The sequence below is a fragment of the Pyricularia pennisetigena genome, chromosome 1 (genome assembly GCF_004337985.1).
Source record: "Pyricularia pennisetigena strain Br36 chromosome 1, whole genome shotgun sequence".
NCBI lineage: Eukaryota > Fungi > Ascomycota > Sordariomycetes > Magnaporthales > Pyriculariaceae > Pyricularia > Pyricularia pennisetigena.
In genome coordinates this window covers 4,043,106-4,062,076 of record NC_043740.1, presented here as the reverse complement: position 1 = coordinate 4,062,076, position 18,971 = coordinate 4,043,106, and the positions used below count along the sequence as shown (strand labels likewise).

Here is an 18,971-nt window from a genome sequence, read left to right as displayed (position 1 = left end):
CCTCGGCGCAACCGCCATGCCAGGCCCCATCACCATGAGGCTTGCATGCCCATATGTCATTTTCCTTCTCCTCCTCGGGAACACCACCATTGCGCAGGCAGAACTGCAAACTCCCTTGTATAGCAACAGTATGGATCCGCGCCTTACCGTCCGCACAATTACTGGAAGTTTTACCGGCCTTCAAAACCCAACATATGACAACGTGCGCGAGTTTCGCTCCATCCCTTATGCCCTGCCACCCCTCGGTGAGCGGCGCTGGCTGCCCCCGTCTCCGCCCCCAGCATCACGCACCCGCCATAGCTACAGCTGGCGCTTTCCGCCGCCATGCCCGCAGTTTGAGTCGCGGAACCCTACGGTGTGGAACTCCAACATCACTGACTTCAACATTCGGCTCGGCGCCGGGCAGAGCCATACGGCAGGCGCCAGCGCGCAGAGCAGCTCGGAGGACTGTTTGCACCTTGCCATCTGGGCCCCGATGAACATTACTGGGGACTACGGGACGGCGAGGGAGGGAAGAAGAGGACTGCCGGTGGTGGTTTTTGTTCCAGGCGGCAGCTTCCAGGTCGGTGGCGTCGACGTTCCATACCAAAACCCGGCGCAGTGGGTGTCACGCTCGCAGGCCCATGTCGGAGTCGTCATCCCTTACCGGCTCAACATCTTTGGCTTCCCCAACGCAGCCGGTCTGGAACCTGCTCCATCATTTGCGGCGTCACCACCACCATATGCAACTGGTGGCAGTAAGAACCTAGGCCTCCTGGATGTTCGCATGGGTCTTGAGTGGGTATATGCCAACATCGGCGCATTCGGTGGAGATAGGGATAGAATCCTCCTCTGGGGCCAGAGCGCGGGCGGAGTCTTGGTTGACTCGCTCAACTACGCATACCACGATGACGTGCTGGCATCGGCGCTGTTTCTGCAGAGCGGCGCGGCCGTTGCAAACGGGGCGCCTGAGGATATGAATGGAAGCAACTTTACATTTGTAGCGAAAGGATTGGGTTGTGATTTTCCAGGAGAGCCCGAGGCGGAGCTTGATTGTATGAGACAGGTTCCTGCTACTTTGATTACCAAGTGAGTATCTCTCGTCTTGTTCTAGTTCTAGCATGTATACTCCCGCTTTCTTGTACTCGTTCCAGCTGACGCCGAGGATGGATGAACCACACACAGCTTCATCGGCCGCTATCAGGACAATCGCACTGAGCCGTCGATTCTCTTCCGCCTGCGGCCAGACAACGTGACCGTCTTTGACAACTACACAAAGCGCACAGAACAGGGCCTCGTATCCAAGGTCCCCGCCATAATCTCGCTCACGGCGAACGAACAATCGTCACTAATTAGATATCCGCGCGGCGACGTAGCAGCCGGCCCGAACCAGACGGAAGTGGACCGACTGACGGTAGAGTTCGTCTGCCTGGCAAGCAACGCGACCGACGCGCGAGTAACAGCGGGTCTCGAAACGTACCGCTATCAGTTTGCGGGCAACTACAGCAACCTCGCCGTGCTCCCCTGGATGGGGGCATTTCACGGAATCGATGTTGCCTTTGCCATGGGTACGTACGGACGGAAATTTGATCAAGACAGGACTCGGCCGGGTAGTGTGGAGGAGCAGAGGAGGGTCAGCGAGGTCCTCCAGGATCACCTACTTGCTTTTGCAGAGGATCCACGGGGAGGCCTAAGACGGTTGGGGTGGTGGCCACAGACAAGGCGGGTGTGGGATGAGGAGGGTGCCATGATGTTGAGGTTTGGGAGTCAGGATTTGGGGCGAGTAATAGCAAATGTGAGCACGAGAGAGATGGATGATGCGTGTTTGAGGGGGGCACCTTATGATCACAAGCCGTAGATGCATAGTGTGTCTTGGAAGGTACTGTACATTGTGGAACAACCAAAGGAGAAAATTATCGGATGAACAAAGTGGGATTAAGTTTCAAAGTGGGATAAAGTTTCAAAATCGGAGACTTTGGGTGGATTCATCGAGTTTCCCCGCACGAAAGTGACTTAAGCATCCTGGTGCGGAGGGAGTATGTACAGTAGTACCTCGACCAATCCGTACTAGCGGTGGTCGAAATGTACCAGTCAAGCGCTGTCAAATGTGCCCTTCACCAGCAGGACAGCTAACATACTTGGGTACTGTGTGGGGTCCAAGCGCAGAGAGCTATATCTTCCATTTACTGTTACGTACATACAGTACATACCCTGGGTAGGTACTGCCGTTTTTGGCGCTTTGCTTTTCATTCTTTGGTACCTGAGCTCCATGTCTAAAACTGCTCATTCTCTCAACCTCGCCAACCACACTGCACAGCGTACTACAGATCCTGCATAAATAGGTTATCAACCCATCTTGCATTACATTGGCGAAACAAACCGGTCTTAAATCTATGCCACACGTCCCCAGTAATAGGCAGGCCAGAAAGCCTTGAACAGCATCATCAATGGCAACTCCAAATGTCAAACTCCAGGAAAAGCGGCAGCAGCGAAATGCCTTGCTAGAACAGCAGTCTCCAGTCAAATCAAAACCGGCAAGGAAAAAAGGCCTCACAACTTGTCTCTTGGGCCTTTTTCTAGGAACCGCTACCATCTGGATGTTCTTCGATGCCCATCTACGCACTTTGGTTGCCCAATGGTGTCAAGATAAGATCTTCAGCTTTTCCGATCCGGCCGATGCTCTTTCCGGGTGTCCTGGATATGTGGCTTCCAATGTGGAGGAGACGTCTTCGTCCCTCATCGCGGATCTGAAGCTCGCTGGGGAGGCATGCAACGTCTACGGCAGGGACTTGGTCGAGCTGAAGTTGCTTGTTGAGTATCAGACAGGTTGGTTGCTGGCAGAATCCTGCGTGCGCGTGATCCAGTATAAACTGACCTCAAAATTGCAGATAAGAGACTGCATGTCAAGATATACGACGCAAAGCAGCAAGCCTACCAGATACCAGAGTCAATCATCCCTAGTCCCCAGCATCAAAAGACCTCATTATCTCAATCTGAAGTCACCTTCCACCTCATAGAGTCCCCATTTTCCTTCGCAGTTACCCGCAGCAGTAATGGCGAGGTTCTTTTCAACACCTCCCGCGAGCATCTCATCTTCGAGGACCAATATATTCGCCTCCGCACCGAACTTCCTCCTGACCCGAATATTTACGGCCTAGGGGAGCATGCCGACAGCTTCCGCCTACCGACCCGGAACTATCACCGCACGCTCTGGAACGCCGACATGGCCTTCAACCCGTCCCAAGCAAACCTGTACAGCGGTCACCCAACTTATTTTGACCATAGGCCCGGTTCCGGCACCCACGCTGTCTACCTGCGCAATGCGGGCGGCATGGATGTCAAAATACACCGCACCGAGGCCGACGGCCAGTACCTCGAGTATAATCTCTTGGGTGGCGTCCTGGACCTGTACTTCCTGGCCGGCCCAGGCCCAGCTGAGGCGAGCAGGCAGTATGCCGAGACCATCGGACTCGCCGATATGCCGCCTTACTGGGCGCTCGGTATTCACCAGTGTAAATACGGCTATTGGGATGTCTACATGCTGGCCGAGGTCGTTGCCAACTCATCCACCGCCGAGATCCCGCTTGACGTTTTGTGGTCTGATATCGACTCCATGGACGGCCGCAAGGACTTTACCCTTGACGAGGCCCGCTTCCCCATGGACAGAATGCGCCAACTTATCGACACGCTGCACGGCCGCGGACAAAAGTTTGTCACAATGCTGGACTCGGCCGTGTCGCGCGAGGCCGACTATGCACCCTATACGCGTGGCACGGCTCAGGATGTCTTTCTCAAGGCTGACGACGGAAGCCATTACCTGGGAATACAGTGGCCCGGAGTCGTGGTCTGGCCGGACTGGACTGCGCCGAACACGCAAGCCTGGTGGACCGACGAGATCTTGCGCTGGTTCGACCCAGAGACGGGCATTGATGTGGATGGGCTGTGGAACGATATGAACGAAGCGTCAAACTTCTGCGGGAACGTCGACTGCAACCCGGAGGAGGACAAGGGGGACAACCCGCCAGACCCACCATTTCCGCCACGGCCTAACACCGGACGACCCATCCCTGGCTTCCCGGCCGAATTTCAGCCGGATTACAATGAAAGCAGCCGTGGCATCAAGATGGAATTCATAAACCGTGTCAACAACATGCACACGGATGGCTCGATCCCAGAACTTCGCCGCCGTGACAAAGTGATAGCGGAAGTGAAAGGCCTTCCGGACCGCGATCTGCTATATCCCAAGTACAAGATCCAAAACCGGCGTGGCGATCTATCAGCCGGCACACTGTGGACCAACATCAGCAACCATGACGGCTCATTTCAGTACGATACACACAACTTTTACGGCGGGACCATGGCACTTACAACCCGCAAAGCCCTGGCTACTCGCAACCCGACGCGCCGCCCCTTTGTTCTTACACGATCCGCTTTCGCAGGGGCTGGACACCAGGTTGCCCACTGGTTCGGTGATAATACGTCCACGTGGCGAGACCTCCGCCTCTCAATTATGCACATGCTGGCTGCGGCTGCGCTACAAAACATGCCAGTCGTTGGGTCAGACGTGTGCGGCTTCAACGGCGATGCCGAGGAGCGTATGTGTCAGCGATGGACCCTCGCTGCCGCCTTCCAGCCTTTCTTCAGGAACCATGCCGACCTTGGCTCTCAGCACCAGGAATTCTACCTCTGGGAGAGTGTGGCCGCCACCGCTAGGAAGGCGATCCGCACCCGTTATCGGCTGCTTGACCTCCTGTACACGGGCGTGAGGACACAGACCGCCTCAGGGGAGCCAGTGGTCAGACCTGTGTTTTATGTCTACCCTGATGACAGTGAGGCGGTTGCTGTCGAGACGCAGTGGTTCCTCGGGTCTGATGCTGAGGTCCTAATCTCGCCCGTCGTGGAAGAAGGAGCAACAAGACTGGACTTTTACCTTCCCAATGACATCTTTTACGACTTTTGGACGCTCAAGAAGGAACGTGGACGGGGCAAGATGGTTGCAAAGGAGCATGTTGGCTGGGATGAGATTCCCGTGCACATCCGTGGCGGCAAGGTTCTGCCTCTTCGGGAGCACGGCACGGCCAATACGACGGCCCAATTGCGCAAGGAGAACTTCGTCATCGTTGTTGCGCCGGGGCTGGATGGCACCGCGACCGGGAGTCTGTATCTGGACGATGGGGAGAGTGTCAACCCCGAGGATCAAGTCACCGTGGTCGACTTCTCGTGGGATGGAAAGCGGTTTGCTGCGTCGGGTAACTGGGGCTTTGATACCGAGTTGGTTGTGGAGGAGGTCTTGGTGCTTGGGCAGGAGAAGGAGGCCGGATTGCCGGGAATGGTCTATGACGATGAGATCGGTGTGGTGCGTGTAAAGGGGCCCTGGAGTTTGAAAGGCGACTTTGACTTTAGTTTCTGATATGAATCTTTTGGACGGTAAACGGACTGTTTGGTTAGGAATAATTCAACTCGTTCGATCCCTGGAATCAACCGTGCAGGCTTTTCACGAATGCAATCCTCTAGCTAGACAGGATGAACAGATGAAGAGACTATATTTCGCAAGCTAGACTGCTCTCAATGCTGATAGAGCCGCCTATTTCGCCGTAACGCCGTAAAGCTGATTCCCATACATGAAACCCAATAAAAATGAATATGTCCGATAGCAAAGAAAAAAAAAAAAATCAATCGCAAGAAAATTTACAAAGGAAACCTTGGTCATAAAATAAAGGGGAAAATGAAAGAGACAAAAATCAGAATACGAAAAAGAAAGAATATAACTACCAGAACGCTCACTTGGGAACCTCTTGAGACTTGTAAGTCTTGTCAGGACTGAAGTTCTGGCCGTTCTTGAGCTCCGTGTCAGAGTAAGCGGGCCAGACAATGCGCTTGTTCTTCTGGTCGACGACCGAGAGGGTGGTGAAGCCCTTGTCGGCGCCGAAGAAGTCGCTCCACTGGGCACCGATGTTGTACTCGTTGCCGTTGTCGTTGCACTTGTGGTTCGAGATGGACGCGCGCAAGTTGTCAATCTTGTACTCGCACTTGCTCGAGGACTTGCCGGGCTGTTCAATCTCAAACGAGATGGTGCAGTCCTTGTCCTTTGATTCGTCTTTGCCGTCGCCACCGTTGGAGCATTTGCGGTTGAAGTTTTTGATCTTCCAATCGCCCTTGTTGTCGTTGTTCTTCTTGTCCTCTTCCTCCTTATTCTTGCGCTCATCGTCCTTCTTCTTACGCTCCTCCTCCTCCTTCTTGCGCTCATCGTCCTTCTTCTTCCGGTCCTCCTCCTCCTTCTTCTTGCGGTCCTCCTCCTTCTTCTTCCGGTCCTCCTCGCTCTCGCCCGGATGGTCATTCCTGAAGGGACGGCGGTTCCAGTTGAAGCCCCAGTCGTAGGGTTCAGACCCAGAGCCGTCCCACTTGAGGGCGTCTTCGTACTTGTAGGGCTTCAGCATGGTCTTCTTGTGGTCAAACTTCTTGGACGCATCCTTGCTGGGCCCGTCCTTGCTGAACAAGCCATTGTAGACCGATTCTCCATTAAGCTCATTAAAACCTTTGAACAAGTCGCTAGGGGGGATGAACGGCTTAGGCGTCGGTGCGGCTGCGGCGGAGGTGGCCAGACAGACCAGGGCGGCGGCTGTTGTGCACTTCATTTTGAAACTGTTTGTGTGAGTAATAAGAAAATATAGTAACGGAGCTTGTTTTGTCAGTCTTCCTGTAGCTACGAGTGAGTAACTTGGGTGAACTATCAAGGTCGTGGGAGTTTTTTTCTTTCTTTAGTTGGATATCAGCGAGAATAGCTATTGGCTCAAATGTCAGTTAAAGTCAGGCTGCGTGGGTAGGGTCGATCGTTGTATTGTCTCCGAGGACCACTAGACAAACAATATGTCAAGATAGGCTCTAGTGTGGAAGAGACAAGGAGAAGTATCAAACTAATTCAGCCCAATGACAGAGATGTGGTGAAGATGTCAAGATAAGAGATGATGTGGTGGTGATGATGATGATGATGATGGTTTCCGAAAGCAACGATACAGAGAGCACTCGCTCCGTTCTTTGCACAACCCTCACTGCCTCAGCAGCAAACATGCTGCGGCCTCTGGAACTGCAAACCGCGGTGCTTCCTTGGAGCCTGCAACCTGACGCTGAGGCCGACGACAGTCCTGGGTGCCGGCATTTAGTGTATTCGAACCCTGTCCTTACTGCGTCGAAGGAGCACCAAGTACTGTAACGGGGCCAGAAAAGGCATGGGCGTCTTGGCAACGATCCAAAAGAAGATTTACCGGTGGCTAAGCCGCTTGCCAGGGAGGTTGTGGCCAACAGTTCTGGCGAGAAGGAGACAGAGCTTGCTGACGCGACCGAAGTGACTGGGCCGCCTAAGCAGAGCCAGTAAGAGCAAGGGTAGGGGATGATTTTTGAGTGGGTTGCCCAGTAATCAATCAATCACTGTAGTCATCTCTGTCTTAGTATCCATTGTCATGATTTATTTGTACGTTATAATGCTCTTTCGATCTTATTTCAATCTTATAAATGTACCGGTATGAGAAATGAAGCCAAATTTCCAAGGCGGACTGCTCCCAGATTGTTATTTTCTAGTGACACAACATCTTGACCAATGTGAACTTCGGTTTCCCCAGACAGAGGTTGTTGCCGACGTTAAATTGTCGAGTCTCGGCAATGAATAGGTTAACGGTGGCGGAGCACCAGCGTGTGCCAACAAATGTCCGTTCCCCCTGTCGGGAGGAATCCACTCGTCGCTTTTGCTGACTGCTCCCATGTTCAGCTCAAGGAGACCTTGACAGCAACGAATGGTGCGCAGTCAGCCGGGCTGCCAGCAACCTTATTCTTCCAAGGCGAAATATTCCGTAAGCCCATTATCGCCAATTCTGGGCAAACTCCATGCATCCATCATGTTATTGGTGCCTTTGATTCTACCGACTGTAATCATACAAAGTGCTCTGCAACCTTTGTATGTTTAACTAGCCTGGTTGTGTGGGTTTCGTTTCATTGCCTATTCGTTGCGATGCGACGATGATGCCAGCTTTATGAGAACTCACTAACCAAATATGGAAATCATTCATTGTGAATCATAGTTAGCCATTCGTCGGTGAAAGCGCGCCCGTTATCGAGGTACGAAAAACTGGCGGAGATAACCTTCCAAAAAGGTTGCATCCCAAGGTATCCCCCTAATAAGCGTCCAAACTTAGCCCCGGCTTAAATCTTACTCGCAGCCTCCCCATGCATTCCGCTTCTTTTGATTGGATAGATATTCTTCCTCGAGTGGACCCAATTCTGAATCTTGCCAGCGGCGTCCTGAGGTATTAAATGAGTCGCCACCCCGCCATTCTGGTTCATTCTTGATCCTATCCACCATCGAGCCGGTCAGCTTGTAACGATAGACGACGAACATCGCGACAGTTCTCCAGGGCCTTTGTACGCCCGCCTTCACGCTCCCCCCCTTAGACCCAAACTTTGGGCCTCAAATCTACTTGAGGCCACCCCGCCCACTTCGTGCCTGCACACGAGCACATCGTCGATAGTAACAGTTGGCCATGTCTCGATTCACCCTCAACAACTAATTGGCATACGCCAAGCCTAAGCCACCCAAAACATTACAATGATCTATTAGACCAGGCGATCCTGCAGCCGCCATCCCCGACCTCCTGGCAGTGTTCCTCATCAGTTCCGACATCAGCAGAAGACGCTTCCGGTCTCACTAGCCTGATCCACGACGCGCACTACCACTCGGCGGGAGTTGGCGGCCTGACTTTGGACGACATTGTTGCCCAGTCGCTCTCACTCGACCCTGCTACCTCTTTTGATTTCCACCAGTTCAACCAAGACGCCGACAATCACAACCAACTGCAGCAGTCTTCACTCACTGCGGCTGTTGACACTGCCATTCTGGATCCTTCATTTTGGGACCCGACGCTCGTCCTGGACCCGTCTATTGCTTCTGAAAATCCACTCTTCCCTACCATTCAACCCTCATCTTCTGTCAGCCCTGTCGACTCCTTCTTGACTCTGGACACGCCGTCGCTTGCTTCTAGCGTCTCCTCTCTTAGTCCGAAGGAGTTTGCCAGCAGCGAGTTTGGTGACACTCCAGTTCCCACAAAGTCCCACCATGTTCGTGAGAACAAGCCTCCCGGCGGTACGGACAGCAAGAAAGTTACCAAGGACAAGATGGCGCCCGCCATGTCCGTCTTCTCTGTAAAGACCTCGGTCTCTGGCCGGAAACGGACGCGCGATGCGCAGGCCACTCCTGAAGGAAATGAAGACGAAATTTTGGCCGACAAGCGGCGTCGCAACAACGCTGCGGCTGCCAAGTATCGTCAGAAGAAGGTTGATCGCATCTCGGAGCTTGAAGATTGCGTCGCCGAGATTTCCAAGGAGCGGGATGACCTCAAGTTGCAGCTTGCGAAGCGGGACGAGGAGATTCGGATACTGCGGGAGATGCTATTGGGGAAGAAGTAGTATGGTAGTATGTCTAGCTTTGATCGACTATTCAAACAATGACAAAACTCACTCTTGTCAACATGCTACTGTGACGGTTGCTTTTGTCTTGTTATTACGCGTGGCAAACTATATGGCCCTCATGGCTTCGCCTACTGGGTTCGGATTCAGATTCCATGATTTACTGCCATTCAGTATCGCGCGATGTTCCTAGCGATCAATTCATCTTTATAATACCAAATTTTCGGATTCCTACAACCCCAATCCTTATTTCGGCCTCCTTGGGTTGCAGTTACCTGGTTCCTAATCTGCGAGGAATCGACTTTCCTGACCTGGTCTTCATCGTAACAAGCCTATTTGATCTAAACCAGCTCTTGCACGAGTTAGAAGACACCATAGAATCAAAACACTGTTGTTTATTTTGAAAGGCTTAGCTTGTAAAATATTCCGGTAATGGACATTCAATGGTCGTTCTATCCCTCAGGTGTCGAAAAGAAGGCGTTGGTGATATTCATGCATGGTTTGCGCACTGGGAAGTTCGTATGCGTAGAAGACAAGATGAAGAGCCGGTAACGGCGTGTGTCCGAGATATTGTCTCGGTAAGATAACCACGATTTAACTTGTTTGGATTGGAACTCTAAGTCTGTATGTACAAAATAAGTCAAGAATAGAATGAATCCAACAATCTGAAACGGCGCCTATTAACGACGGGTAGTATATGCATGCGCCAACTTTCTGCATCGAAACGACAGGCTGTCGAGTGTCGGTGTGGTTCTTGTCTCCGACCAAACGCGGACCAATAGGATATATGCCGCGACTTCCTATTATGAGGTGTTTGCAAGGGGCACCTGCTGCCGAGGGCTGGTTCGAAATCGGTCCATTTAAAGGGCTGTCTTTATCCGCGTCTTCTAGTTCAGGGTTGCCCCTCGCGACTTGATGTTGTCTGATTCGATCTCTTTTTTTTTTNNTTTTTTGGACGCGTTGTTGTCGCGTTTATTTTCGTCTTGTCGGTACCAGGCTCGTCTTTTGCTTTCTCCACTGTCTCAAACACACACTATTGATACTTTTGACGACTTTAACAAACAGTAGGGAACGGACCTTACCTCGATAGTTAACAATACATGATATTAGGAATACGCAATCTGGATATCGATAGCCAGATGTCAAGATCTGTTGGGCTTGCAAAGGATGCCACGTTGCTGGCATTCATGTCTGAACGATACCCGATGGCCAGCGAAGAAGCGGCCCGATCTCGAGGCCAGGACTTCTAGATCCCCACTGAATGGGCGTTCTTCGATGCTCGCGCATGCCATGCTGGTCACACATGGTACCCGAGCGAGCTCGAGGAGCATGGCGCTTGTTTCGCAGACCAGTAAACAACTGACTGGAGAGGAAACGCGCCAAAGACCGCCCCTACCATTGGAGCGTGTCAGTTTGGCGTTTGGCTCGGAGGCCACTAACCAATCAACACTGCAGATGCACGCCAAGATGCGCTTGCGACCCCGCATCTGCACGAGCGCGGGGCTGTGCCACCAGCTGTAGAACGAAAGATTTCCACCAGCCACCCTGGCTTGCAGCATTCAGACCATGTCCAAAACATCTCTGGCCAGTCAAAGAGGCCAAACCCGCAGATATCCCGACAGAATATGGCAACCCCCAGTTAGCCTTGCAGCGGTGGCTGACCAGTCATGAGCCTTTGACACGGTCGGCGCGCTCGCGACTTTGCTGGTGGTTCCAAGAAAATAAAAGTAAACCGGTGGCTGTTTCCCCCGCGTTAGCTTGCAGAACTAACCACAGCATGCAGAATGTGCAAGGGCAGGCGGGTTTTGTGGATTTGTGAGTCACTCATCCACCACCACTCAATCCCCGCACATGCAGTTCTGGAGAGACAACACGGAGAGGAGCCGAAGAAACCGCACCAGCAGGACAATGGGTTGCCGGGAGTTGGGAGACCTTACGACCTAGGTCTTTGCAGGGCCATGGAGGATGTATGGGACGGACCATGACAAGGAGAAGAGAGAAGAAAAAAAAGGTAAAAGAAAACGGTATTAGCCGGCTCTAGTCACGCGGATCACTAACTACCTGCTCTGGTCCAACGGTTCGATATAACTGAGTGGCTGCTGTCGTCTTCTCCTTTTTGTTTCGTCGAGTGTTTCCTTGATACTCGAAACTCATCTTTACCTATTTATATCCACATTGTACAGTTGGCAACCGACTATATCCTTCAATCAAGTATCGAGTTTTGGCGCCCTTGTCAATTAAAGAGTCACATATGCCTTAGCCTCATCCACTTCTCTTGACACAACCTTGTCTCTTTGGGCTCTTTCTCACCGCTTCTCATGGCCTCGTCGACCTGGCCTTGTCCCAACTGTTACAGTATTATTTAAATGTTGATGTCTGTATTTCTTTTGTGACCTTCAGCCTGGTGCTTCTCATGCCTCTTTTGGTATATCATTCAAAGCAGCCTTCCCCAACCACGTCTACAACTAGTTTAGAGTATCTAGCCTAGGATTCACCAAAAAGACATATATCGGCTTCATAGTCAGCAACGGCAACGGCAAAGACAACAACAACAGCAGCAGCCTCGCAACCTCCCACAAACCCCAAGAGCTACACATCACAACGACATGTTGCAGTCACCATGGCACAAGGACCACAAAAATTCTACTGCCTTTGGCAGCAGGAGCGCATCCTCGAAGGCATCTACGAGCTTCTATCCAAGCAAGACGTATGCTCTCTCAGACTCGCCAACTCGGCCTGCTGCAACCTCGTTACCAAGCGCCTCTTCCTTCGAACCCACCTAACTTTCACGGCCAACTCCTTCACCAAGGCCTCAAGGATTCAGGCCTTGTCAAGGATCGGAAACCACATCCAGCACCTGACTTTCACTTTTGCCCACTCTGAAGGTACCTTCCTGCCCCCTTTGGTACACCCAGTTACGGGCCACGAGATCAGCTTTCTCTATACGCCCTACACCCATATGGCTTCTTCCCTGAGCAGGCCAAAGTATGGCAACTCGGGCCTCGGCGACGTGCTCACTCAGCAGTATCCTCCCCTGTTTCACTCTGCCACCAATGTGCCATCCTTTATCAACGCCTTCAAGCACCTGCCCAACATGCGTCACTTGACAATCCGCTGCCCTGGCCAGGACGCCAGAGAGCGCTACAGGCGCGATATTGTGGACTATGCACTTATCAGCCTCCGCATCTCTATAGAGCGTGCACCCTTGGATAAACTGACCAAGCTCACGCTTTCGTCTGTCCACCCTTCCGCCTTCATATACCTTAGACACGCACCTGGATTTGGCTGCCTCCCTTCGGCCAGTCGCAGGTGGCGCCAGATCCGGAAGCTTTACATGCAGGTCGACTCGTGGGACTTTTACGGTCCATCACCTGGGCTCGACCACCTAAAGATGATCGAGGATTACATCCGTCATCTTGCCCCGAACCTGTCAAAGTTCTCGTTCACGTGGCTCGGCCGCAAAGGACCATGCCCCATTGCATTATCTGGCGACCCGTTGTTTGCTCCCCCGCGCGCCTCCAAGAAGCTGTTCAATGAGGTCACCTCTCCCATGAGCCCGCTTCCGCCGTGCCCCGGACGCAAGCCCATCGAGTTTCCCAGGCTTAAACAGCTGACGATCCGCAACGCAACCATGAGTGCCGCCCAGACCTCGACCCTAGTCCGAACTCACCAGAGCTCCGTCCGCGATTTCGACTTTGAAAACGTAGCGCTCATTGGCGGCGGTAGCTGGGATGATGCTCTTGCGCCCCTCATGGACCAGACCAGTCAGCGCGGCAGTGGTGCCTGGTCATGCCACTCGCTCGGCAGCGGGGACCTTCAGCCCTGGGGTAGCGGCAGTGTTTTTGGAATGCCTACGACGCCGCCGCCCCGGCATGGCAAACTACCCGGTGATGAGCACCAACTCTCATCGCCGTCGGCGGCTGTGGCAGCAGCATCTAAGGAGCTGCTGGACCTTGATGTCGAGGGTCTGGAAAGCTACCTTGGTCTTCACGGCGACAGGGATCACCTGCCCGGGTTCGAGGGACTAGCCACAGCCCGGAACATCACTTCCACTCCCACGATTCAGGAGGAGGATGAGGAAGACTACGACGAAGACGATGGGCTGGGTTCAGACATTGCGGCCGCCAAGGAAGCCAGCCTGTCCTTCAGTGCCACGCTGCAAAAGAAGCGCATACGCCGCCGTCGCAAGCCAAGCACGCGGGAGGATGATGATACTGAGACGGAGACTCAGCGCCGGCGATACCATAGACGCAAGCATCGGGACGCTGCGGATCACAGCGACAAGGCACGCGACCGAGATACCGACAAGAAGAAAAAGGAGAAACGTGAGAGGGACCGTTACGAAGCCAGCGATCGCAGCAATCGCCGTCATAGATCTCCGTCACCCTCCGAGAAACGAATCCAAAGGAAACTTAAGCGTGAAGATCACCTGCGACCTCCGCAGACGCCACCGCCCATGATGCTGCCCGAGGTTATCCTTGCTGAGGGGGATGAGGTTGAGTGTCCAAAAAGCCCTCTGTCCCTGCGCTCCTCGCCTGCCTTGTCTCCACGGAACCTCAATATATCTGCGCCAATGCTGTCTCGAGAGCCACTGCCGTCCATGCTTCTCCTCAAGCCGATGGTCTACGATCCGTGCTCCCCAGGGTCGTCACCGTCTGCGACCATCAAGTCCCCACCGGCGGCCTCAAGCAGCAACACACCAGGGTGGAACGGTGCGCGGGCCGTAGACTATTTTGACGACCACCATGACGGGCTCTCGCCGGTGCAGCGCAATCTGGAACAGGAGGAGGCGCACCGGCGCCTGGCCGAGGACGCCGATGCGCGCGCGTCAGCGTTGCGAAAGGCCAAGGCGGCTGTCATGTCCAAGCTCACGCGCGAGTTCTGTAAAGGTGGCGGTCTGTCGTCGTCTCCGTCCCCGGCTGTGCGGTGCGCAGGGGATGTGACGCGTCTGAGCGGTGGCACCAGTGGCAACCTCCCACCTCCCTCTGGGCTTATGGGGTTCCGACTCCGGGAAGGGTTGTTCTTTGGGACCAAGAGCTCTGTTTCTATAGCGCACAGCCATCAGAGCATGGATAGCAACTCGGCACTGGTACCCTTGATCATAAGTAGGTGAAGGCCTGAAGGTCTTGGCTGCCGATCTTTTTGCTTTTTGCTACAATGTATACATGTACACTCACTTTCTTTTCTTTGTTTTATTTTTTTGGGTCAAGAATCTTTTTGTCTTTCGTTTGATCAACTTATTTGTCTGGGGTTTATGGCTATAACGTTTTACAAAATGTCAGTGATGAGCGACCTTCTTTTTGTTTTCTTTTTTATGTTAGGTACATATAGGAACCTCAGGTGACGACAGCTTATGAATTGACGATATCATTATTTGCATTTTTTCTCCCATTTTCAATATCTAACTGTGTATTCCTCGAGTCGTTAGCCTTTAATGAGTTGCTATGCCTTTTTGAATGCCAGACGAAGTTATGTCCAAAAGTGGCATGCGGCCCTACACAAAATTATTTTGCCTTGTTTATATTGCCTATTGGCCTCCTTGTCCATCTGTCACATATTCCTCACCTGAACCTCAGAGCCACTTCACCTTGAATAAAAAAAAGCCATGTTCCAGGTCCAAACAACGAACGTCCTGAAGCTAGACTAGAAATTTCAGGCCCAGCCCAGCTTTGCGACAACAGTACCGGGGAACTATCAAAGGGGAAAGCAGTCACCGTCATCACCACTGGCAATCCTAGATCCGTGAACAAAAATGGACAAGGTCAGAAGTCTAGAAGCGGCATCGAAAGAGCGGCCACGCTCTCGTATCATGGACCGCAAGCTCCTCCCAAGCGGTTTCTCCGTTTTCAACCCTGGCAGGGCTAGCGGGCGTCTCCGTGTCAAACCTCAGACTGCCTGCTTCTTTTCCCCGTCTCCAGAGATTCCATCGGCGACACAACAGCAGCGTCAGCAGCAGCAGCAGCAACAACAACAACAGTCGCATACTGGACCCAGCGTGCAGGAGATTGTGCGCTGGATGGAAAAGGCCGAGTATGCTGCAGCCAACACTGCCAGCATAGCTGCGCCGCCTGTTTCCGAGCGGAAGTCTTCCTCTCAGTCGAGCGTCACTTGCAAGCCAGCCACTCCAACAACGGCGGCGGGTTCCCCTTGCGCCACCGTCACGCCCTCGAGAGCGCCGCTGGTTTCAGCAGCCGCTTCTGGTAGTGATGGCGGGGAACAGCAGACGGATACTTCTGCCACTTCCGAGTATAAGCCGCTCGAAATACTCGAATACAGAGCTTACATGAACAATCGACCGCTGGGAAGGTGTCTCGACGATTACACGGGTGGTGATGATCTTCTCTGCGATGATGCAAAAGGACCATGTACCAAGTCATCCGGCGTCAATGATCAAACCAACATCAGCTGCAATACATCACGTACCTTTCATCTAATAGGGGAGCTCGAGAAGGCCGACGCCCTGTCGTTCATCGGCACAAAGACGCACATTGAGAAGCAGCACACGCCATCAACACTCCAGATCAGACGAGAGGCTAATGTCCACGGTAGCGGCGGTTCCAGAGATAACCGGCATGCTCCAAATGTTCCACGACGTTTGGACGAAAAACATGGGGATGAGAGGGGTAGTCTCGAAACCCCGACGCAGAGCAGAGCCGGCCACAGCCCAGATGACAAAACATGGCGACAACAGCACAAGCCCGAGCGGCCCTCCGAATCCACGGCGATTACAACCACAGCAACCCAAGTTCCGGCAGAGAACCATCCTCCCCCTCCCTCGACACAGCCTCAGCCATACCCGCAGCGCTGGCGAACCGTCTCCGAGTCCCGGTTCTTCTAGAGCAAGGTCCGGGCCTACCTCCTCATTTTCGACAGCGAGATGGCAGAGTACGGCCGCCAGCGCAAGCTGGATGAAGAGAGGGAGAAGAAGGCGGCTGCTGCTGCGCGGTGCAAGCAGTGCGGGAGCAGCAGCGGCGCGGTCGCGGCAGCAAGCCCCACCAGTCCCACATGCCAGTTCTCGAGGACACCGCTGCGCCGGCACAAATCATCCATCGCATCCGCGAGGTCGGCCAAGTCGGTCCAAGAGAAGCTAAGCGAGCTCAATGCATATCTCGGCGGGTTGGAAAGCGAGGGCGAAGATGATGAGAACAGAATGTAGCGAGTCACGACGATAAGCAGTAGCCTGCCGACGCTATTTTTTGCCGCAAGGCCGCAAGCTCGTTGGTTTTGGTTGGTATTTTGCGGTCGAAAAAGGTAGTGGTCACTTTTCATCTTGAGCCCTCCTCCCCCTGGTCATACACTAGAAAGAAAAAAAAAGAGAAAAAGAAAAAAAAAGCAAAAAAAAAAGCAAAAAAAAAACTCCCATTTCTTGTTAGCACTTACATTTCGTGACATCGCACTGCAACATCTTGGGAGTTTTGTTCCTGGATTGACATACATCAAGCCAAAGTGCCAATATGGCGCCGGGTTTGTCGTCCGGAGGACGTGAAGACGATAAGGGAAAAAAGAAAAACGTGCCTGCCTTGATATTTTGTTCTATATTTGCTTCCCATATGCTATTCCCCAATATCAACCACTAGATTGCAGAATTACATACAATCCCCACTATCCAACCAGAAACAAATATTTCTTTTTCTCCAGTTCATTTGCCTGATTCCGAGCTCACAGAGCACGCCCCCTCAAGCCACTTGGAAAACTTCACCACAGGGGCATCTACCGCGCGGCAGAAAACATCAGCCACCCAGACGACAATGGGCACGATGAAAAAGCTCCCTAATACGAAACCAGCAATGTACCTCGCCTCGCCGCCTTCCTTGGCAGCGCTGACGGCCTCCCATGACCGTGCCTCGATCATGTAACCAACAGTGTGTAACACGGGGCCGTGCATCAGGTAGACGGAGTAGCTGATGCGACCGAGGTACTGGGCAGGGGAGGTGCTGAAGACGCGTTGCCAGAACGGCAGGCGGCCAACCGCTGCAACGAAGAGGATAGAACCGATCGTCTGCCAGTAGCGGTACTTGTCCGACCACCATTCGGGGATGCACGACGTCAGAAACACCCAACCCGGCGTGTCTTCAGAGCCGACGTCAGGCTGGCTCATGAAATACAGGGCGAGGATGCTGAGTGCCGACCAGAGCATCCTGCGGAGCGGGCGGGGCCGGCCATGGTTCGCGAAACCGGGGCTGTTGCTCGTCGGAGATCGGAGCAGGGCAGGTGAGCTCGATGACATTGAGGGCAGCTCGGGCGACACAGGGGACAGCGCCACGGCAGCGTTGGTTGTCGGGTCGCTGTGCGCATTGCGAATCAGATCCAGCTCTGCGAGTATGGTGCCGCTGTAAAACAGAAGCATATCCCATCGGTCCGATCGGTAGCAGAAGAGTGCCAGAAGTAGCAGCACCACAAGGCGTACGGCGGTACGGAGGCGGGCGACGCCGGCAATGGTCAGAAACAGAACCATGGAGCACCGAAATTCGACTGGTATCGTCCACAGGTGTACGTCGTAGGCAGTGCTGCCGCCAAATGGCTGCCAGTCCCAGACGTGAATAAATTCAAACATGGCTCTTAGCCAGTCCCAGAGCTGCTCCGAGGTTGTTTCAAGGCGCCCGGGGTGCATTTCCTGCACGTTGCGCATAAATTCCTTGTTGTGGGCAAAGTCGCGCGTCCATTCGTATGCTCCAATGCGGAGCAGGATCACGATCAAAAAGGTAGAGATCGCTGTGGGTAGGAAGAGTCGGAAGAAGCGCCGAAAGATGAAGGATGACATGGTCGTCGAGAAAGCCTCGGTTGGTGACGGACTCGAAGTCGACGACCGAGGCGCAGCTGCCGCTCGTGCCAGCTTCAGGGGCTTCAGTGACAAGGCATAACCAGAGATGACGAAGAAGACGCAAACCATGGGAGGGCCCTGGTACCAGAGGCGTATGAAAGGGAGCTTCAGGATGTTGTAGTTTTTGTCGCCAAAGCCATATCCCTCAGCGATGCGGAAACAAGTATAAAAGTAGTGACAGAAGAAGACGGCAAAAGCTGCGACCCCCCGCATGCCGTCGAGGTATGCCGTCGGGCCGACCCGCTCTGCTCTACTTGACCGGCGTGCATCTCTTGGTGGCAGACTTGAGAGCCGAGAGGGGAGGAAACTGGGCAGCAGAAAAAGGGCGATTCGAGCCATGACAGTCTTGGAGGATACCGGCCTCGATGAGTTGTTTCCAGCAAACGTCCCGGCCGCTGTCAGCCATGACGTTGCTGCGTTGGACGACGGAGGGAATTTGGATTCCAGTTGCGCTCTTCCAGCGTCGCTCTCAATGTCGGATAATGATTTGTCGTCTGATAGCAGAAATGCCTTTTCCTCGTCTACAGGTGATAAAGCATCTGTTTTTATTTTGGTGATTGTGGAGCCGATCATGGCGGTGCCGAGTAGTATTTTTTTTTCTTTTTTTCTTTTTTTTCTTTTTTTCTTGTTCTCTTGTCTCCCGGCAGAATCCAGCAGTCGACCGTCTCTGATACAATACCTCAAAGCAGATAAAGAATTCAGTCCAAGGTCAAGAGAT

At 53.2% G+C, this 18,971-nt stretch overlaps 6 protein-coding genes across 6 annotated transcripts; 4 read left to right on the top strand and 2 right to left on the bottom strand.

Annotated features, from left to right (window-relative positions):
• Positions 1–16: 16 nt before the first annotated feature.
• On the top strand, positions 17–5,389 carry PpBr36_07759 (uncharacterized protein; the record flags this gene model as incomplete). The annotated part of the gene is made up of 5 exons (XM_029894894.1): positions 17–1,068; positions 1,165–1,774; positions 2,183–2,198; positions 2,560–2,805; positions 2,868–5,389. 5 exons carry the CDS (start codon positions 17–19, stop codon positions 5,387–5,389), a joined length of 4,446 nt encoding a protein of 1,481 aa, XP_029748177.1.
• Positions 5,390–5,759: 370 nt separating this feature from the next.
• PpBr36_07758 (uncharacterized protein) lies at positions 5,760–6,614 on the bottom strand (the record flags this gene model as incomplete). Its single annotated transcript, XM_029894893.1, has 1 exon — positions 5,760–6,614. One exon carries the CDS (start codon positions 6,612–6,614, stop codon positions 5,760–5,762), a length of 855 nt encoding a protein of 284 aa, XP_029748178.1.
• A 1,021-nt stretch (positions 6,615–7,635) lies between these two features.
• Positions 7,636–9,432, top strand: PpBr36_07757 (uncharacterized protein; the record flags this gene model as incomplete). Its single annotated transcript, XM_029894892.1, has 3 exons — positions 7,636–7,680; positions 7,742–7,823; positions 8,588–9,432. 3 exons carry the CDS (start codon positions 7,636–7,638, stop codon positions 9,430–9,432), a joined length of 972 nt encoding a protein of 323 aa, XP_029748179.1.
• Positions 9,433–12,052: 2,620 nt separating this feature from the next.
• PpBr36_07756 (uncharacterized protein) lies at positions 12,053–14,545 on the top strand (the record flags this gene model as incomplete). Its single annotated transcript, XM_029894891.1, has 1 exon — positions 12,053–14,545. The coding sequence occupies one exon, from the start codon at positions 12,053–12,055 to the stop codon at positions 14,543–14,545; it is 2,493 nt and encodes an 830-aa protein (XP_029748180.1).
• Positions 14,546–15,184: 639 nt separating this feature from the next.
• On the top strand, positions 15,185–16,588 carry PpBr36_07755 (uncharacterized protein; the record flags this gene model as incomplete). Its single annotated transcript, XM_029894890.1, has 2 exons — positions 15,185–16,260; positions 16,306–16,588. 2 exons carry the CDS (start codon positions 15,185–15,187, stop codon positions 16,586–16,588), a joined length of 1,359 nt encoding a protein of 452 aa, XP_029748181.1.
• A 483-nt stretch (positions 16,589–17,071) lies between these two features.
• PpBr36_07754 (uncharacterized protein) lies at positions 17,072–18,826 on the bottom strand (the record flags this gene model as incomplete). The annotated part of the gene is made up of 1 exon (XM_029894889.1): positions 17,072–18,826. One exon carries the CDS (start codon positions 18,824–18,826, stop codon positions 17,072–17,074), a length of 1,755 nt encoding a protein of 584 aa, XP_029748182.1.
• Positions 18,827–18,971: the final 145 nt, after the last annotated feature.